General features: G+C 38.2%; 1 protein-coding gene across 2 annotated transcripts in view; it reads left to right on the top strand.

Moving 5' to 3' along the window:
- Positions 1-19090, top strand: part of hfp (Poly(U)-binding-splicing factor hfp) — a 370731-nt gene that overhangs the window by 260417 nt on the left and 91224 nt on the right. Inside the window, exons 13-14 of one of the 2 annotated variants that reach the window (XM_090391729.1) lie at positions 10640-10950; positions 13969-13982. In XM_090391729.1, coding sequence (XP_090247855.1) covers positions 10640-10950; positions 13969-13982 — 325 coding nt within the window. Of the gene's footprint in view, positions 1-10639; positions 10983-13968; positions 13983-19090 lie in introns of both variants that reach the window. The other variant, XR_016548237.1, reaches the window with a different exon arrangement.

Below are 19090 nucleotides of genomic sequence, written 5' to 3'. Positions count from 1 at the left end.
AAATTTGGGGCAGTTTCATGCATCCAAATTTGTTGAGGTTTGGCATGTTCCTAAGGGCCGAGGCTGATTCCATGAATAGTCTTTCATACTTGAACTTGCTGCGGTGTATTACTGTGGCTTTCTTCCATCTTATTCTGCGGCGAGTATCCAGAGCGTGGTCTGCAAGCCCAGAGTGGCTGTAAAATCGGATGTAATCCTTGTGTTCTGAGATTCTGATATTTGCTGTCCTGCCTGTTTGGCCAAAGTAGGACAGTTTACAGCTGCAAGGGACCTGGGTCTAGGGGAAGTGGTTGGTCTTTGGTGGAGCGGATAAGGGTTGCCAGTTTTCTATGTGGTTTGTAACAGGTGGTCAAGTCGTGTTTTTTTAGGATTTTATTGATTTTTTCCGAGGTGCCTCTGATGTAGGGGATAGTGATAGATTTAGAGTAATCTTTTTTGTGAAGGGGGGTGGTGGGTTGTGGATAACTGGGTTAAGTATTTTTTGGAGGGAGTAGCCGTTGGCTGAGAAAGTGTCACGGATGTGATTTAGTTCAGTGGTTAGGGCTTGATCATTAGAACAGATTATTTTTGCCCTGTTGAATAATGTTTTAATCACTCCATATTGTTGTGAGGGGGGGGGGGGGATTGTTGGTGAATGTATCTGCCTGTATGGGTGGGTTTTCTATAAACTGAGAAAACCAAGGTTCCATCAGGTTGGCAGGTGACTAGTGTGTCTAGGAAGGGGAGGTTATTGTTTTCCTCTTTTTCCAGGGTGAATTTGATTCTAGGGTGTTGGTTATTCAAGTGTGTTAGGAAGGAGAGGAGTGAATCCGGGCCATGTGGCCAAATAGCGAAAACATCATCAACGTAGCGAAGCCATATGGTAGGTTTTTGTGGGGCTGAGTTTAAGGCTTTCTCTTCAAACATCTCCATGAAGAAGTTGGCCAAGGGTGGGGAAAGTGGTGAACCCATGGCTGTCCCCTCTGTTATCAGAAGAACTTCAGCCCAAAGGCCAAGAACTACCAATATAGCCCGCCAGGGGGCACCATCAGGACTTTAGGAAACGCTAGCTTCCTAGCTTCAGTCTCATTTGCTGTTATTAGTACTTGTGTGCACGTGTCTGTGTAGTAAGTTCCCAAGAAGATGGCAACGTGACGTTCGCCGAAATATCGGAAGGTATATATTAAAGTTTATTTAATCTATATTTCTAGTATACGCTGTCAATTCCTTAAATATTAGTTATCATGGACTGTAGTTAGTGGAGGATGCCAGTTGGGTTTTAATTAGAAATAGCACATCTGGGTTTGTTGTCTGTAAATGATGGTATGTATCATTGTTTGTATTGATGCCTCTGAATGTTGGTTAAATGAACATGATAGTGATTTTTATTGGATTAAATTTTGGCTTTTTATGGGAGTTTATATATACAAGGGACGTCCAGAAAGTAAGTTCCATTTATAAATATTTTCACTGCACTGCTGCAATCGCAATGGTCTGCATGCGTGCTGAGTTTATTGATTCCTTAGCAAGGCATTGGTGCCATTTTCAGAGATTTTCGCAGTGCATACGCTTCTTGGTGTGTGTGTTTTAATGTCTAAGAAAATCGAATCGCCCATCGCGACTTTTTGGGTCAAGGCTCCACAATAAACGTGGCATGTTTACCAGGGGCTTTGTTTTGATTCATGATAATGCCCACCCACACATGGCTGGCATAACACAACTTCTCACCACCTTCAGCTGGGAAAAATTCCATCATCCCCCATTGTCCTGACCTCGTGCCAAGTGACTTGCACCTGTTCAAACTTCTGAGATCTTTCCTTGGTGTACGGCGGTTTCAAGACGACGACGAGGTCAAAGAAGCAGTCAATACGTGGTTTGTGTCACAGGCGGCAACCTTCTACAACGAAGGTATATAACTCTTGGTTCCCGGTTATGATAAATGCCTGAACAATGGCGGAAATTATGTAGAAAAGTAGTGAAACATTTCCTATAAAGATTTTTTCTTTGTTTTTTGTATATTTTTTGTTTCTCTGACAGCCCATCATAACTTATTTTTTGGACATTCCTCGTATCACACAACTAGTTTCAGCTTTTTACAGCCTTCTTCAGGTGTTTTTATACAAAAAGGCACATTAAACATTGGAGATAAAAACTGTGAACAGCACAGGAAAGTCACTATACATATTTAACGTGAAAACGTTGTAGTTAACGTATTCAAAGCTGTTCCTTCATTGGCCACATTGTTGGCTGCGTGCATGCGTATAGCATCTCGCAAACGCCAGTATTTGATCACAGCAGAATGACATTCTGGGAGGTTGTAGCTTAAATTATTATTTAAATCTACAGGGTTGAGGATGATTTCTCTCAATTCTACAATTTTTCTCTCCAATTCGTCATGGCAACAGAAAATGGTTTTAGATCTATCACAAAGGATTGTATGACTATGGTTTTCATCATTAGAATCGGCCGAAAAATGGATATCACTGGATAAAGCACTGGCATGTGTTCTTTCGTAAGTGATGTCCCTCCTGTACTGCACCATACGCAATTCAATAGACTTGTCCGTCTGGCCAAAGTAAGGAATGTCGCAGTCACACCATCTCTTGTACACACCGGGATATTTTAGATTGTGATGGCTAGGCTTTGGACGGCTCACTAGAGAGTGGATCTTAGGAAGCGGAGTAAATAAAGTTCTAATGTTATATTTTTTTGAGAGACTGAGCTTATCTATGGAATAGATATATTGCCTTTAACATTATTCATTTGTTCAGTATGGCGACTAGGAGGATTAAAAAGGTATTTTTTAGTAATTTTTTGAGAATAACCATTCAGTCTGAAAGTAGATCTAGAAAATTGATTTCTTTACGAAGTTCATCTGGGTCGTCAAGAAGAGAGCGGGCTGTATGTCCCAGAGTAGAAATAATTCCAAGTTTATGAGGGAAATGATGGGACTGACTATGGGGATATCTGTTGGTGTGTGTGTAGGTTTTCTGTACATCGAAATTTTAAGTTTTTCAGAAGAACGGGTCAGGGAACCATTAGTTTCAAACTCAGTCGTGAATTGGATATTTGGGTGTTGACTATTGAGATGTTCAAGGAAATCCATGAGAGAATTGCGTCCATGGCTCCAAATGAGGAAATTGTCATCCATATATCGTTTCCAAATTCTAGGTGCTAAGGAATAGGAAGAGATAGCTTTAACTTCAAAATCTTCCAGATAAATGTTGGCAAGTACAGGAGATAAAGGATTACCCATTGCTAGACCATGATTTTGCTTGTATATGGTGTCCTGAAATCTAAAGTATCCAGACTTGATGCAGTCAGTAAGTAAGGCTAACATTTTTTTGGATAACTTATCTTTAAGTAGTGTAAGGACTTCATCTGTAGGAACATTTGTGAACTAGGATACTATGTCAAAGCTAGCCATGATTTCATTTTCTTGAACAGTAATATCCTTAATGTATGATACAAAATCTGCAGAGTTATTAATAAAAGACAAAGACTTGCTCGAAAAACATTTGAAGTATTTTGTGAGATGTTTTGAAAGGTTGTATGTTGGTGAATCAGTGCCTTCAATGATGGGACGAAGTGGGGTATTTTCCTTGTGGATCTTGAGAACTCCATATATGCGTGGCATAAGCGGATGGAGAGTGAAGAGAAATGGCGAATGTTTTTAGACAGTTCAGAAGTTGTTTTTAATAAATTGTTGGTACGATTTTGAAGTTCACGAGTGGGATCTCTCTGAAGAATTGAGCAAGTGTCACTGTGTAGTAATTCAAGCATCTTATTTTTATAATCTTCAAAGTTAAGGACAACTGTGGCATTGCCTTTATCTGCGGGAAGGATAATTATATTTCTGTTACTTTTTAAACTCTTAAGAGCCTGTCATTCCGATGAAGAGATGTTATGTTATCTGTGGGTAGTTTAGCATGGTTGATGATAAAGATGGATTCAATACAGAGAAGTTTTGCATCTTGTGAAGGGAGGAAGGAAGGAGCCTTTTCTATCTTGGTGAGGAGTGATTCTTTTGGGATAGATTTTGGAGAAGGAATAAAATTTAAACCCTTGCTGAGGATACTTTTTTCTGTATCTGAAAGGATGTGAAATGATTTATTAATTACAACTTTGTCAGGGTTGATGTAGGGATGTTTGAGAAGTTCAGGTAATTTTGTTCTCTTTTTAGGGGTTCGAATTTCCTAATAAGTTTTAATTTGTTTTATATTGGGTTTGGACTGCTTGAGATTCACTATGCATACTCGAGAGATGCCAATTTTCATTGTCTAGAGATTCTTTAAGTATTTGAGATAATGTACTTTTCTTGGCAAACAAAAAAGCGAGAGTACGTTTTGTATTGAATATTCTTTCGACAAGAAGGTCTAACTTTGCTTTGTGATAGATTCTATTGGCACATTCCGTTGTAATCTTCTCTTTAAAAGATATAAACTTAGGAAAGATTGCATGGAATTTACAGCGTTTCAGAAAGACTAACCTGTTGGTGTTCAGTCCTATCTTCTTCAGTGTTTTGTTAATAATAATAAAAGTTTTTTTTATTATTATTAAGAGAAGCTTCGTCATGGAGGCTATAGATGTATGGAGGTTCATTTACTCAGTTGTTAAACATTCTTGTAGAAAGGCTTATACGCTGGTTAAGCATGATAATTAAATACTTAAGAAATTGACAGTGTATACTAGAAATATAAATTAAATCAACTTTAATATATCTTCTGCAGCTTCTCCCACTTAAGTGGGGTCACTGTTTATGATGAGTCTCCTCCACATCCTCCTGTCTTGGGCTGTCACCACATCCAAGTTCTTCATCCTCAAGTCCTCTTCTACCAGCTCCCTCCACATCTTCTTTGGCCGCCCACGCTTCCTCCTTCCTTGCACATCCATCTGCATGACCAAACCATCTCAACCTTGCCTCCTGTATCTTCGCTCCTAAGTTCATAGCGTTCACTGTTCCCCTCACATAGTCATTTCTCAGACGATCCTTTCTGGTCACACCGCACATCCACCTAAGCATTCTCATATCTGCTACTTCAATCCTGCTGATGTTATTTTTCCTTAGGGACACAGTTTCTATAGCATATGTCATAGCTGGCCTCACTACTGTCCTATAGATTTTGCCTTTCAGATTGATCGGCACCCTCTTATCGCATAACACTCCAGCCATCTCCCTCCAGTTCCTCCAACCCACTTGTATCCTGCATCCCACTTCCTTCTCAGCTCCTCCATCTTCTTCCACTGTTGAACCTAGGTATCTAAAGTCCCTCACCTTCCTGATGACATTTCCTTCCAGCTCCAGATCTGTCTCCTGTCCGTCGCCCACTGTGCAACACATATACTCTGTCTTACTTCTGCTCAGTCTCATACCTCTCTCTTCCAGTACTTTTCTCCATCTTTCCAGTTTAGTTCCCGCTTCTTCTCTTGAATCTGCATACAACATTGTGCAAGGCGCATCTTCTCTCACCTCCTCTGTTACCACATCCATCACAATATTAAACAGAAACAGACTTAATGTTGACCCTTGATGCAAACCAACTGTTACTTGAAAACTGTTTGTCTGTCCCAGACAGGTCCGAACACTTGTCTTCACATTTCTGTATATCTCCCGCACCAACCTGACATATTTCTCTGGAACCTTCTTCTCCCTCAGACACCTCCAGACTTCTTGCCTTGGCACTCTATTGTATGCTTTCTCCAGATCAATAAATGCCAGATGTAGCTCCCGTTGTTTCTCTCGAAACTCGATTATCTGCCGTAACCCAAAGATAGCATCTGTTGTTGATCTACCAGGCACGAAGTCAAATTGTTGCTTTGCAATCTCCATCTCCTTCCTCAATCTTCCATCAAGAACCCTTTCTAGGATTTGTCATTGTGTGGGACATCAACTTTATTCCTCTGTAATTTTTACAGTCTTGTGCATCCCCTTTACTCTTGTAGATGGGGACAAGAGTACTCTCCCTCCATTCCTCGGGTATATTTTCCTGTTGATCTGGAGAAAGCATACAATAGAGTGCCAAGGCAAGAAGTCTGGAGGTGTCTGAGGGAGAAGAAGGTTCCGGAGAAATATGTCAGGTTGGTGCGGGAGATGTACAGAAATGTGAAGACAAGTGTTCGGATCTGTCTGGAACAGACAGACAGTTTTCAAGTAACAGTTGATTTGCATCAAGGGTCAGCATTAAGTCCGTTTCTGTTTAATATTGTGATGGATGTGGTAACAGAGGAGGTGAGAGAAGATGTGCCTTGCACAATGTTGTATGCAGATGACAAGGACTCACAGAAAAGATGGGCAGCCTTCTGAGGGGATGGTGTAGAACATCAGTAGAGTGGAAGTGACAGAGGCCATGAAGAGGATGAGGAATGGAAAATCGATGGGCCCCGACATGAACAGGTCCCACAGCAGGTCAGTTCCCTCTTCCCCCAGTGCCTTCCATGCCTCTGCTAGAATCCTGTCGGGGCCCACCGATTTTCCATTCCTCATCCTCTTCATGGCCTCTGTCACTTCCACTCTACTGATGTTCTGCACCATCCCCTCAGAAGGCTGCCCATCTTCTCTGTGAGTCCTTGCATTTTCCTCATTCAAAAGTCCCTCAAAGTATATTCTCCATCTGTTTCTTATGTCCACATCCCTCCATAATACTCTTTCTTCAGCGACTTTCATCTGCCTCACATGTAAGATGTCCTTTGCTACTTTATTTCTACATTTCGCTAGTTGGTAAATTTTTCTCTGTCCTTCCTTTGTTTCTAATTAATCATACAGATCTTGATATGCCTTCGTCTGTGCCACAACTCTCTTAGCTTCTTGCTTTCTCCCTCTGTACACCTCTCTGTCCTCTTCCACTCTTGACTCATCCCACTTCTGCTTTGCCTTCATCTTAGCTGTCACTGCCACTTGTACATTATTATTCCGCCACCAACCCTCCTTCTGCTCTCTAATCTTTCCAGATATCTCACAAAGCACCTCGATTGCACATCTCAGGATTACTTTTGCATTATGTTTCCACCAATCTTGTACACTTTCCAGTCCATCCGAAATCCTCTCTAACACTCTCTTCTTTTAAGCGAAACCACTTAATTGTCTTCATCCCATGGCTTCCAGAGGTTCTTATCTTCGATCTTATTTTAAAGTCTGCGCACAGCAGTCGGTGTTGCTGTGCCACTTGATCTGTTGGAATTTACAATTTGTCACAACCTTGAGATGTTTTCTTCTAGTCAAAATGTAGTCAATTTGTGAACTGTTGTTACCACTCGTAAATGTTATCAAATGTTCTTCCCTCTTGTAGAAAAATGAGTTCACAATTGCCAGATCAAATGCTACTGCAAAGTCCGCAACCCTCTCTCCTTCCTGGTTCATCATTCCCACTCTGTAGCCACCATGCACCCTTTCACAGTTTCTATTCTGTCTCCCTATGTGTCTGTTCAAGTCTCCTCCGGCAATCATCTCTTTTTCTTCCAGGTCCCTCATTTCTCCATCTAACACGTTCCAGAACTCATCTTTCTCCTCTGCTGTACAGCCAACTTGCGGGGCTTATACACATAATACGACCACTAGCTCTTCTCGAAGACCCAATTTCATTTGCATGATCCTGTCGTTCCTTCTATCCACTTCCAGTACTTCGCCCTTCATTCTGCAACACACCACAATTCCTATGCTATTTCTTCCCTTGTTATTCGCTCCAGAGTAGAACAATTTATATCCATCTCTCAGTTCCTTTGCCTTTCCCCCTTCCACCTTGTCTCCTGTACACATAAAATGTCCAACTTCCTCATCATGTCTGCCACCTCTCTTCCCCTTCCAGTCATGCTTCCAACATTCAGTGTTACCACTCGCAACTTCTTTTCCGCCTGCTGGGCTCGCTTCTTTAACCGCACCCGCCCTTGATGCGGTAGCCCTCGTCCACTTCTCGCAGCTGTAGGGCGATGTGGCTGCGCATTGCTTAAGGGGTACGCTTTTAAATCAACTTTAATATATACTTTCCAATGTTTCGGAAACGTCACTTTGCCATCTTCACGGGAACTTAAGATAAAGACATCTGCACGCAAGTACTACGTAACAGCAAATGAGAAATGAAGTGAGGAAGTTACTGTTTTCCCTGGCAGGCTGTATTAGGTATTCTTGGCCTTTGGGCTGAAGTTCTTGTGATGTATGTTTCCCAAATTTGGTGCAGTCTCATGCATCCAAATTTGTTGAAGTTTGGCATGTTCCTAAGAGCTGAAGATCATTCCATGAATAGTCTTTCATATTCGAACTTGCTGCAGTGTATTACTGTGGTGAGTATCCAGAGCATGGCCTGCAAGTCCAGAGTGGCTGTAATGGTGAAATCAAATGTAGTCCTTGTGTTCTGAGATTCTGGTATTTGCTGTTCTGCCTGTTAGGCCAAAGTAGGACAATTTACAGCTGCAAGGGACCTGGTATACACCAGGTAGGTCTAGGAGAAGTGGTTGGTCTTTAGTGGAGCGGATAAGGGATGCCAATTTTCTATATGGTCTGTAACGAAGTCAAATCATGTTTTTTTAAGATTTTGTTGATTTTTTCCGAGGTGCCTCGGATGTAGGGAATGGTGATGAATTTAGAGTAATCCTTGTTGTGAAGGGGGAGGGGGATTGTGGTTTACTGGTTTCAATATTTTTTGGATTGTTGGGGTTAGCCATGGGCTGAGAAAGTGTCGAGGATGTGATTAAGTTCAGTGGTTAAGGCATTGTCGTTTGAACAGATTAGTTTAGCCCTGTTGTATAGTGTCTTAATAACTCCATATTGTTGTGAGGGGTGGTGGGATTGCGGGTGAATGTATCTGCCTGTATGGGTGGGTTTTCTATAAACAGAGAAAACTAAGGTTCCATCAGGCTGACGGGTGACTAGTGTGTCTAGGAAGGGGAGGCTATTGTTTAGCTCTTTTTCTAGGGTGTTGGTTGTTTAAGTGTGTTAAGAAGGAGAGGAGTGTATTTGGGCCATGTGGCCAAATTGCAAACACATCATCAACATAGCAATGCCATATGGTAGGTTATATGTGGTACAGAGTTTAAGGCTTTCTCTTCTAAAGTCTCCATAAAGAAGTTGGCCAAGGGTGGGGAAAGTGGTGAACCCATGGCTGCCCCCTCTATCTGTTTGTAGAATTTTTCCTGCCAAACGAAATAGCCTGAGTTCAATTGTGAAATGAAATAGGGAGGGCTGAGATATTGGGAGGAAATTTAGCTTGGATTAGCTCTAAGGTTTCTTTGAGTGTGAATAAGGAGGAGACGTCAAAACTGACCATTATGTCATTATGTTGGAGTGTAAGGTTTTCTATACTGGCTTTGAAGTGGGCTGAGTTTTTTATGTGTAATGGTGTATTGCCAGTATAGTGTGGGAGCACTTTGGCTAAATCTTTAGCTAGTTTGTAAGTTGGAGAATCAAATAGAAAATAAAATCAATATCTCAGCCTTATTTCAGTTCACAATTGAACTCAGGCTATTTCGTTTTATTTCGATGTACAGAAAACCTACACACACCAATAGATATCTCCATAGTCAGTCCTATCATTTCCCTCCTCATAAACTTGGAATTATTTCTACTCTGAGACATAGAGCTCGCTCTCTTCTTGAGCGAGCTCTATGTCGCTCTCTTCCTGCACAGGAGGGACATCACTTATGAAAGAACACATGCCAGTGCTTTATCCAGCGATATACTTTTTTCGGCCGATTCTAACGATGAAAACCATAGTCATACAATCCTTTGTGTTAGACCTAACAACATTTTCTGTTGCCATGACGAATTGGAGAGAAAAATTATAGAATCGAGAGAAATCATTCTCAATCCTGTACATTTAAATAATAATTTAAGCTACAACCTCCCAGAATGTCATTCTGCTGTGATCAAATACTGGCGTTCGCGAGATGCTATGCGCATGCATGCAACCAACAATGTGGCCAACGAAGGAACAGCTTTGAATACGTTAATTACAACGTTTTCACGTTAAATATGTATAGTGACTTTCCTGTGCTGTTCACAGTTTTTATCTTCAATGTTTAATGTTTCTTTTTGTATAAAAACACCTGAAGAAGGCTGTAAAGAGCTGAAACTAGTCGTGTTGATGCCTAATTAAACCTTTTTCCTTTTCTCTCGGTTTATGTCATTCAATTCTTTTAAAAAATATATTTAACAACTGAGTAAATGAACCTCCATACATATATATATATATATATAATCTACAGTGATGCTAGTAGTTGTATGGTTATCTTTCATGGTAGAGTTGGTGCAGGAAACTTAAAGAACAGTGGGCTGTAGCTGAGGTGAGCTACTTCTGCACACAACTCCACATAGTTAGTGTCCAGACTTCAATCCAAGTGTGGTGTCAACAGTGCCTCCTGCTTGCTGCTATACTCAGACTCCCTCCAGTATACATACAACTTGGCAGAGTAAGCAGTAGCAGGATTATTTGCCAGATGATCAGAAAGCCTCCAGCAGATACATTATTATTGGGTTTTGTCCCATGAATTCAGATTCATATAAACCATATAATGCATAAGTTTTTAGAAATGTCAGTGGCAGATGTTAAGGAGACTTAACACTGATTTGTCATAAACTTCATCATTGCTTTTCATCCATATCATCACTTTTAAGTAATTTTGTATTATGGTACTAATTGCCCTAATGAAAGAATTTATAATGTTGCATTAGGTGTTACACCAGTAAGACCACCAGCTGTGATTCCTCCTCCTGGCATAGTCACTACTCTTCCAGTTGCCACAACTGCCCCACCTCTTATTTCAGCAGTTCCAGAGATATTAACACCATCTATCCCTGTTACAAATATTCCAGAAATTTCAACTGCAGTATCTGTAGTTTCTACAACTGTTACAGAAGCTGTTTCAGATGCACAAAAACAGAAACAAGAAGAATTGGAAAAGAAATTAGTTGAAGAACAGGAACCACAAACACTGCAACAACAGGAAAATATGATGATTAAAGGATCTAATGCTCGCTCACATGTTGATGCAGAAGGTTGATGAGGAGGACTGAGGGTATTCATTTTTAGAGTATTCTTTGTTAATTTTTATTTTTCATTAGTAACTAAATTTTACATATTATACAGTGCAACAAGAAAGTAATGAGACCAAAATAAAAACAGTAATGCATTAAGGAGTGTGTTTATTAACTATTTTCCCTTCAGAACAATACATAGGGCTGAATTCACTTATAGTACTCATTTGAACAGACCATCTGTTGTTATGACTATTCAGACTTGCCATAGTGTTCCTTTGAATGTGACTTTCAACCTGTAGAAACAGAAAAGTCTGATGGAGGCCATCACCCTGAGAATAAGGAGAATGATTTTGCACTACACCATTTTTGTCCTTTCAAGAAATATCTTTACGTTGATTACTGTGTTAGCAGTGTACGTTGTCTTACAAAATCTGCTAACCAAAATGTTTTGCATGCCTTTTTTTGCCATCATATGTTAGGTTTCTCCCACCCATGAAAGGCTGCAAACTTGTAGTACATTGGTACTTTGGCTGAGAAAAGGATTTTGTTTTTCTTATGTTTATTAACTATATATATATATATATTATATATATGTATATATTTTTTTTTTTTTGTATTTTTATTTTATGTTTTTGCATATTCTGAAAAACCTTGCTCTAGAGACCAAACATGGAAAAATATTTGAGCCACTTAAGGCCTGCAATAAGTGGGACCTGAAGTCACAAAGATTCATGCCCACAGCGAGATTTAACCTGCCTGTTGGTTGTAGAGTGAATATAGTAACCACTCAGCCAACCGGGCCAACATCCTTCTGTTGACTTTTCTTATGGATTATCACTTTTTCATTGAAGAATGTGATTAGCTTGGTTTTGATGTGTGATTTATATAAATTAACATCATGGTTGCTGTATGATGGCCAATTTGTCTTTTGGTCTCAGGATTATGCATTCAACACTGATTCTTCTCCCATAACATTAGGGTTTAGAAAACCAAATTCATCATAAGATGTTTGCACAAACTTTACTGAAATTTTTTTTTCTCTTACCCAAGTCCATATTTTATGAGACCTCCCCTCAGAAAGTTACTCTTTCATTTTTCAAGAACAAGAGTGATACCTCACATTCTTGGATTAGTGATGATGCACAGGACAGAGGCAAGTGGTTTTAAAAGGTGGAAGAATCATCTAGTTCAGGAAAACAAAGTACAAAACAGGAATTAGATTTCTTCTCATTAAGAAACAGGGAAGCATTATTAGGGTCTAAATTAGTAAACAAAAAAAAAAAAAAAAAAAAGATAACAGTAAAGTTTGCATATAAGACTACTTGGCATCACAGTGCTTTAGGTCTGTTGACCTACTTCAGAAAGTGCTACAGAAGAAATAGACCAGAGAGGAGATTCTGGTCATTGGGTAGAGAAGAAAAAGGAAAGAGTGATCAGCAAATGGATACAGAGAAAGACTACTTGCATTTTCATTCAACTATTTATGGAAATTTGCAATACAGTATTTCAGTAAAAGATTGCAGAAAGTGGACATGACACCTAAAGGAAAATAAAAGTACATGCTAGAGACATTGATAGTGATAAGCGAGAGATCAACCACATTATGCCATCGATTTCAGACTTTCCAAGAGGCATATATAGAGTTTGTACAAACTTGATACTGGTCAGTATCAAGTTTGAAGCCCACATGAAAAGAGAAGGAACAGCTTCAAAGTCAAAGAAATATAAGGAAATCTCAAGGGGAAAGTAAAGAGGAAAAGTACTTATGGAAGAATTGAAATCATTTTTTGGGGAAAAAAAAAAACTTCTGCAGTCAAGAAGTGAAGTTAATAAAAAAAAATAAAAAAGTCCCAGAAAGAAACAGAAGCAAGAAGAGGTGGATTTCGCAGTAGACATGGAAACTAACTGGGAGGGGGGGGGGGGGGGGCACTGAAGATTAGGAGAACGAGAGCGATTTCCCTGGAAGTGGAAAAAGTGGTATTGAGCAAAATACAAATACAATTAAAGGCACATAGAAAGGGGCAGGGCATATAGGAACATTTTGGGAAAATTTGAAGAAAAGAGCAAAACTAATAATAATGGTAAGTATTCACTGGGTTTCTTCTCTCAGGACACAGACTAGTCATTACTAACACCAATGTTTGAACATAATGATGTGCAAAAGTTCACATGGATAGAAGACACAATGAAATAAGAAAGCCTCATTGACTACATCATTATTGATGTCATGTTTGTTCAGGATACAAGAGTGTACAAAGGATTTGAAATTGGAAGTAACCATTACTTAGTATTACTAAACAGGGATAAAAATGGAAGTTGAGCAGCTTTTACAAGTAAATTGTAGACTCGGCTTATACAATACAAACATTATTGAAGAAAAAATGAAATATATGGAAAACAAAAAACCAAACCTTGCAGTCTCAGTGTCAAACTCTGAAGAAGACATTGATTCAACTAGAGAGGGTATGTGTTGAAATTGTCTGCAAGGATAGAAAAATAAATAACCATGGTGGACACAAGAAGTTAAAGAAGCAGTTCTGGAAAAAGAAAGTATTACCAAAAGTTCCTACCAAATAAGTCAGCAGATGCTCTAAAAGAATGCAGAGAAAAATATAAGAGAGTTAAGCTATGTGTAAAAGTAGCTATAAAAGAGTCATGGGAAGACAAGAGTTTGAAAAATAAATATCAGGAAGGGTGGCAAAATGTTCTGAAGGTTACTGAAGAAGCTTAAAAATGGAGAAAAGAGTACTGTGAAAGGAATCAGAGATGATAAAGGTGACGTGAAAACTGAAGATAAGGATATCCTAGATGTCTGGAGTAATTACTATGTTAGATGAATCAAACAGTGACAGAACTGTACTAAAAATTTTTCAGGAGGAATGCAAAGAGGAGAGTACATATCAATTACTTGAAAAAACACATCAAAATGTGAAAAGATAGCTGGAGTAGATGATATTCGACCAGAAATACTTAGGTATGGAGGTAATGAAAGTTTTGCAGTGGCTACACTGCATAATTCAGAGGACCTGGTCAGAAAGTCGAATTCCCCAATGATTGGAGTAGAGCTCTCATAGACCCCATCTATATATATAAAAAAAAAAGGAATAAAACTGAATGTGAGAATTGTAGAGGAATTTTCTGTACTAAGTTTCCTGGTAAGATTTATGCAGCATACTTGAAAATAGGTTGAAAAGATTGTGGAAGAGAAACTGAGAAGAACAAGCTGGGTTAAGGCCAAATAGAGATTGTCAATATCAGATTTTCACTTTAAGACAAATAGTCGAGAAATCATGGGAGTATGACAGTGATCTGTGCTTAAGTTTTGCAGATCTGGGAAAGGCATATGACAAGATGCCTAGAGAATTATTATTACTGTTACTCCTAGGAGTCCAAGGACTCATTGTGGAGAGGACACTGTACTCTGCTTTGCTAAATATATTTCATCCTCTCCACCACTACTTAATCCTACTATGACACTACAACCATTCAATGCCATTTATCACCCATCATCTCACCAACAACAGTATTTTTTGTCTGTAAATTGTGTGTGTGTTTCTTTATGCAGATGATGACTCCTAAACGCATCTCTAGTGCAAGTCTCCAGGATTCACTAACTAAACTGAATAATGGTTGTAAACAAATTTGGATGAGAATTGGCAATAAAAAAGACCAAAACTATAAAAATAGGAAGGAGCATAGAAAACTTCAGCTGCATTCTGAATAGAGATTCTATAGACCAAGTAAAATATTTCATCTATTTAGGCACAGTGCTTAATAAAGATTGCAATTTAAATCTGGAAATAGACAACAGAATAAGCAAAGTATTGCAGGTAGCCAGCTGAATAAATTTATATGGAATAAGAAAGAAATTAGCCAAAACACCCAACTAGCAGGATACAAGACAGTTCAAACATTTTAAGTTATAGATGTGAAAGTTGAGTTACAAATATAAGCATTTGATTAAAGACTCGATTAGAGAAAAAATTAGGGGACGCGAACCATTGGCAACAGTAACAGAATCATATTATAAATGGAAAATTGACTATTTGCATTCAAGAATGTGTCAGAAAAGCTAGTCTAAAAGTAGTATGGTCACTATAAATAGAATGAGGGGGGAAAAGTTAGCAAAACAGGTGTTTGATGACAAGAAAGAGACCCAGAGGAAGACCAAAATCTAGGTAAATTGATTCACTCAGAAGTGCCTTAGAAACATGAAATAGTTAGATATGACAATGTTGGAGTACTGACAAGTAACAGACTAATTTGGAGGAAAACTGTTGATAGGAAATTAATAACAATATAAACATAATCATGTAGTGCTGTAACATTAGTCTAATTTTCTTGATATGTACCCCTTGAGGAAGCTAAAAACCTCTTGGGAGTACATATCAGGAAAATTGATGATGATGAGAAAGGACAAGGCAATAGGGGAGCTGCAAGGGTGTCAATAAATGAATTGTGGTGAATACAGAACAAGAGAAGTATACTAGATGATCAGAAGCATCAACAATAGATAGAACTCAAAGCAGAGAACCATACAGGATGAAAAAGTTGAACCCTAATAAGAACACAATGGGGAAGAAAGATGGATGGATACTGCTCAAAGTTATTTAAGACACAGGGAGATGTGGATATCCAGAGGAGGTTAAATATCACTACCATGCAGAAGAAATGAATATACTGGTGGGAAGAAGTTGTCAAGATAATAACGTGTGATGATAGTGATAAACTGGATAAATGAATTACATTAGATGTGTAACTTTGATGCGAAGAGGAGCAAAGGCTAAAAGAATGGACAAAATAGATTTTAATACCTATTCACAAAAATCAGAAACAAATATTCATGCCTACTCAGCTCTTCATAAGCATTTGATAGCACAAATCAGAATGTGGTTTGGGCCATACCCAAATCTTATGAAGTGGGACAGGGACCCCAGCACATCTGTTGCAGAAAATCAGTGATAATGCAGAGGCTGCCATAAAAAAATTGTGCAAAAACAGGAAGATGGTTCTGGACAATGAGAGGTAAGTAGGGAGATCTCAATGTCCCTGAGCATCTTGATCATGTTTTTGGAAAGAACCGTGGATATTATAAAGGAGAATATAGGACAAATTTCAGTTAAAGGTTCAAGAATCAGTAACTTAAGATTCACAGGTGGCATTATAATCATTGAAGAATTAGAAAGTACAGTGATGCATTGCTGAATTTTAGCAGAGAATGATATATGGCTGATAATAAATGTTGAATGGTGATATTTGGAGATAAGAGGATCAAGTTAATAAAGGTCAGTGGATATGAGCTGAAAGTTAGGATCTTCACATACTTTAAGGTGCAATGTGGAACACAGTTTAAATTTAAAAAAAGGATATAAGAACTCAGATAACAAAAGGCAAAGCAAGTCTACAGGCAATGAATAAGGTATTGAGCCTTGTGTTTCCTGTACAAAGCTGGAAACATATTCACAAGTACCCACTATGGATTCATGACACAAGTAATGATCAAAATTTTTGTAATGCAGAATGCTGGCATTCAAAAGAAAATGGTGGGGGGAAAAAAAAGTTCTCAATGAATTGGAACATAGAAGGGAGTGAGCAAAGAACTATACAGAAAGTAAATCAGAAAGAGGATATAATGCAGAAAGTAGAAAAAGTTCATTTTTTTGGACATATCTGCAGGATGGATTATAGCAGAAAGATCAAAACCTTGCTGCTCAGTAGAAGGATGGACATTGTAAATAGAAAGAGATGACCCAGAAGAGAGTGGATAAATGATGTGATGGAGCAGCACAGAAAGAAAGAGTGTTTAAAAGAGATGAACAGAAATGGATGGCAAAAAAAATAGAACTGCATCAGATGCCAGTTGGTACCTGGTTGTAATCATTATTCTACCATTCTAGCCATTCTCTAAGTGATCTCTTGTGAGTGAATTGCACACCTAGTCTTCCAGTCCCAAATTGAAGGTCATTCTCATTTGTCCACTGAAAATGCTTAAACTGTTGAAATGTTTGTGTTCTGGACAGAGCTTTATCACCATAAATCTTTTTATAATGTTTCATGTTTTAACAATGAAACAGTGTATCAATACAACTTTATGTTAATACATTGTTTCACTGTTGTGTTTATGACTGTGTACTAATACATGATTAGCAAATCATGTCCATGTGCAATAATAGAATCCCAACCAGTTACAATTAGCAGCACTGCAAAGATAACTTCTATTGCCTATAATGGTTCTCTTTCATTATAATACTCACACTACATATTTTTATTTCATTTTGGTTTCAGTACTTTCTTGCCAGACTGTGCATGTATAATAAATAAAATGAATAAGTAAATAGTGCAAATATTTTGTTAACCAGAGTCTTAAAAGAAGATTAATTGTACTTGCCATTTTGCTGTATTCTAAATCAGATAGGCATCCTTATTTGATAACCAAGCTAAGGCTCAGGAACACAATCCCCTCAAAATGGCAAGGTAAGATTCAGGCAAACTGAACATACAAGATGCTATCCAAAAGTTCTCTGAATTGCTACAAGAGACTGGTGTACCTAGTTATTAATGTATTGCTCATTATGAATTAATCTTTGAATTCATCATTGTAGCAGTGTTTTCATGTAAGTATGATTTAACTGCTTGAATTTTGTGCTCTGCAGTATTTGAAGTTAGTAATGTGTAAGAGTAAAGAGTTTGCATTAAGTTTTAAGTTAAACTAGATAAGTGCTTCGGTGATCTTAAATATCTTACAAACAGCCATCATCAAGAAAAGTCAATCACCACATGTCCAAAGAAAACCAGTCAGGTCCAGTAAAACATCATGAGCATAATTTTTTCCTGCTATGTGGGAGAATTGTGCATCAAGAAATCATCCTGCAGGCCTATTTCAACCAGCTTCATCTTAAGGAAAGATGATTACAGGGAAATGATATACCTCACTTGTAGAATCGATTGCTTCTTCATTTGCAACACATATTGTATTATTTATGCAACAGTTTTAACTGAGAAAAACTTGACACTGGTCCAACATTCTCTATACTCTTCATCTAGCTTCCCCTGACCCCCCCCCCCCCCCTCCCAATCCATCTAGAGATTTGCTGCTCAAAAATCAGGTTTGAGGACATTTCAGAGATCAGGACAAAATTGCAGGCAATGCTAAAACAATAAACAGTCTCAATGAATACTACTACTGGTTGTACCAGCTGCAGTAGAAATGCAGGAAGCAACATAACAATGATCTTTAACAAAGTTAAACCTAGTTAAAGATCATTGTGTAAATAACATAGTTATATAAGAATAAAACCCATCATTGGATGAAGCATGGCTGATTGACTGAAACATTTTTTGAAGAATAAGATTTTATCTTTGGTCAGCTTTCTTAAGTTTTTTAGAAACTATTGTGTTCTTTAACAACCAAAAAGAAATGAAACTCGCCATTTGCTAAATCCTAACAGAAAAATAAAAAAGGAAAAAAAAAAAAATCAACACACTGGCAAACACAATATGTTAATTACTAAATGATAATAAATAAAATGTCAAACATGAAATTTAAAATAAATACACTGAAAGAGGAAAATCATATCATGCAGTAAACTCCATGTTACAATAAAGGAATTAAGTATAATAAAATGCATTCAGCTAAGGAGAGAATTATAATGATGTCTTAAATTTAGACTATCTCATAATGAACGTTAAACTACCAGCACTCGGTGTTAGCAATGAAACCAAGAACTTGTTCTTATATCCCTTAACTTGATTCTGCTAGCAGTAGTGGGTATGCCATGATTCATTTAGAATAGGTTAGCTTAAGAAAAATTGCAACATCGTATGTAAAGTTGTAGTTAAACCAGATAACAAATTCCAAATATCAGTGCATGCTGCATTTACTTGCATTTCTAATTCAGTCACGTGATTTGCTGTTTCATATCTCTGTTTAAATCTTTATCTACTTGAGATTTTTCTTTATTAACAGTCACATTCTTAGATATTAATGCTAATGGTTCTGCTATTGATGCCCACTTGTTCATGCCTCTACTTTTCAAAACTCTTATCTGTGGTCTCCATTCTTTGGTGAACTGTTTTTCTATCTAACCTAACTCTTGTAGTTCCCCCCCCCCCTCCATCCACAGACATGCAGCTGCTATGCATACA

Source organism: Typopeltis vanoorti, chromosome 4, assembly GCF_054136105.1.
Source record: "Typopeltis vanoorti isolate ZY-2024b chromosome 4, IOZ_Tvanoo_1.0, whole genome shotgun sequence".
In the NCBI taxonomy this organism is placed as follows: Eukaryota; Metazoa; Arthropoda; class Arachnida; order Uropygi; family Thelyphonidae; genus Typopeltis; species Typopeltis vanoorti.
Note: the sequence above shows the minus strand (reverse complement) of the source record. Positions and strands in the feature narration are given on the sequence as shown.